At 36.0% G+C, this 1168-nt stretch overlaps 1 protein-coding gene across 1 annotated transcript; it reads left to right on the top strand.

Moving 5' to 3' along the window:
* Positions 1–200: 200 nt before the first annotated feature.
* On the top strand, positions 201–1166 carry TM35_000261410 (uncharacterized protein; the record flags this gene model as incomplete). Its single annotated transcript, XM_029027878.1, has 1 exon — positions 201–1166. A coding segment is annotated over one exon (966 nt), but the record flags the coding sequence as incomplete, so codon positions are not given.
* Between the last annotated feature and the right edge of the window lie 2 nt (positions 1167–1168).

Below are 1168 nucleotides of genomic sequence, written 5' to 3'. Positions count from 1 at the left end.
ATATATATATATATCCACCCTTTTCTGTTATTTTTAATCTAATTTCTTTTCTTCTTCTTCTTACAAAGCGACACTCCCGCTGAATACCTCCTGCAAAAGGGGGGCAGAGGAGTGGGAGGGGGAAAACCCACATCTAATCATCTCAGTACAAATACCAAATACCAAAGACTAGAGTAGTAATAACAACAAGAATGAAGAATATGGATAGCGATAGACCCATCATCTCCAGCACTAGAGTTAAGAGTGGGAATAATAGCAATCTCAACAACAACAGCAGCAGTAGTCTTAATAACGGAAGTGTTAAGAAAAAAGGACTGGACTTGGCTCCCATATCCACCTCGCCGAATAGTAATAATAATAATAATAATAATAATAATAATAATAATAATAATAATAATAATAATGAGATTCCTATTAAACCCATCACACCACCAGTTTACCGTAAAGGACGCACAAAATTACATCCCATTGTAAATGGAAATGATGGATATTATTATGCGGTCTCACTACCGCTGGTGGGAGATGCGGCAAAGAGACGGTATAATAGTAGTCTCAAGAGACAGGAGAATGCGTTGAGAAAAAATAGTGAAAAGAATATCATACGATTAGTGCCGAACTCAGAAAAAGAAACAACTAATACGAACACTACTATTACTACTATTACTACTACTACTACTATTCCAACAACAACAACAACAACAACAACAAGAAAAGCACTAGGGCCGGATATTCATAAAGAAGAAACTCCACAAATGGCAGGAAAGCAGGGATGGAGTAAACAAATAGGAGAAACAACAGAAAGAATGAATGGGGATATGAATAAAGTGAAGGCGGTGAATACAATACCGGACTCTCATACAATAGGAACGGCTAAAAATAAAACTTTCTCTAAAGAAATATCTACACAAAGCCCATCTGCTGTATTATCACGTCCATCACAATCTCAATCACAATCTCAACAAAAACAACAAAAACAAATGCGTGAAGAGTCTGTGAAGAGTGAAAAGAATACGATGGGAGAGTCCCGTTCATATCCACCAACATCTTCTCCTGCCAAAGTGACGATATCTCTCGATAGTAACAAAAAAAGCCATAAAAAGAATACCAATGTCACTAATAACACTACCAACAATAACAACAAGAGTGATGATAATAATAATAATAATAA

Source organism: Trypanosoma theileri, assembly GCF_002087225.1.
Source record: "Trypanosoma theileri isolate Edinburgh chromosome Unknown TM35_Tth_26_V1, whole genome shotgun sequence".
Classification (NCBI taxonomy): domain Eukaryota; phylum Euglenozoa; class Kinetoplastea; order Trypanosomatida; family Trypanosomatidae; genus Trypanosoma; species Trypanosoma theileri.
Note: the sequence above shows the minus strand (reverse complement) of the source record. Positions and strands in the feature narration are given on the sequence as shown.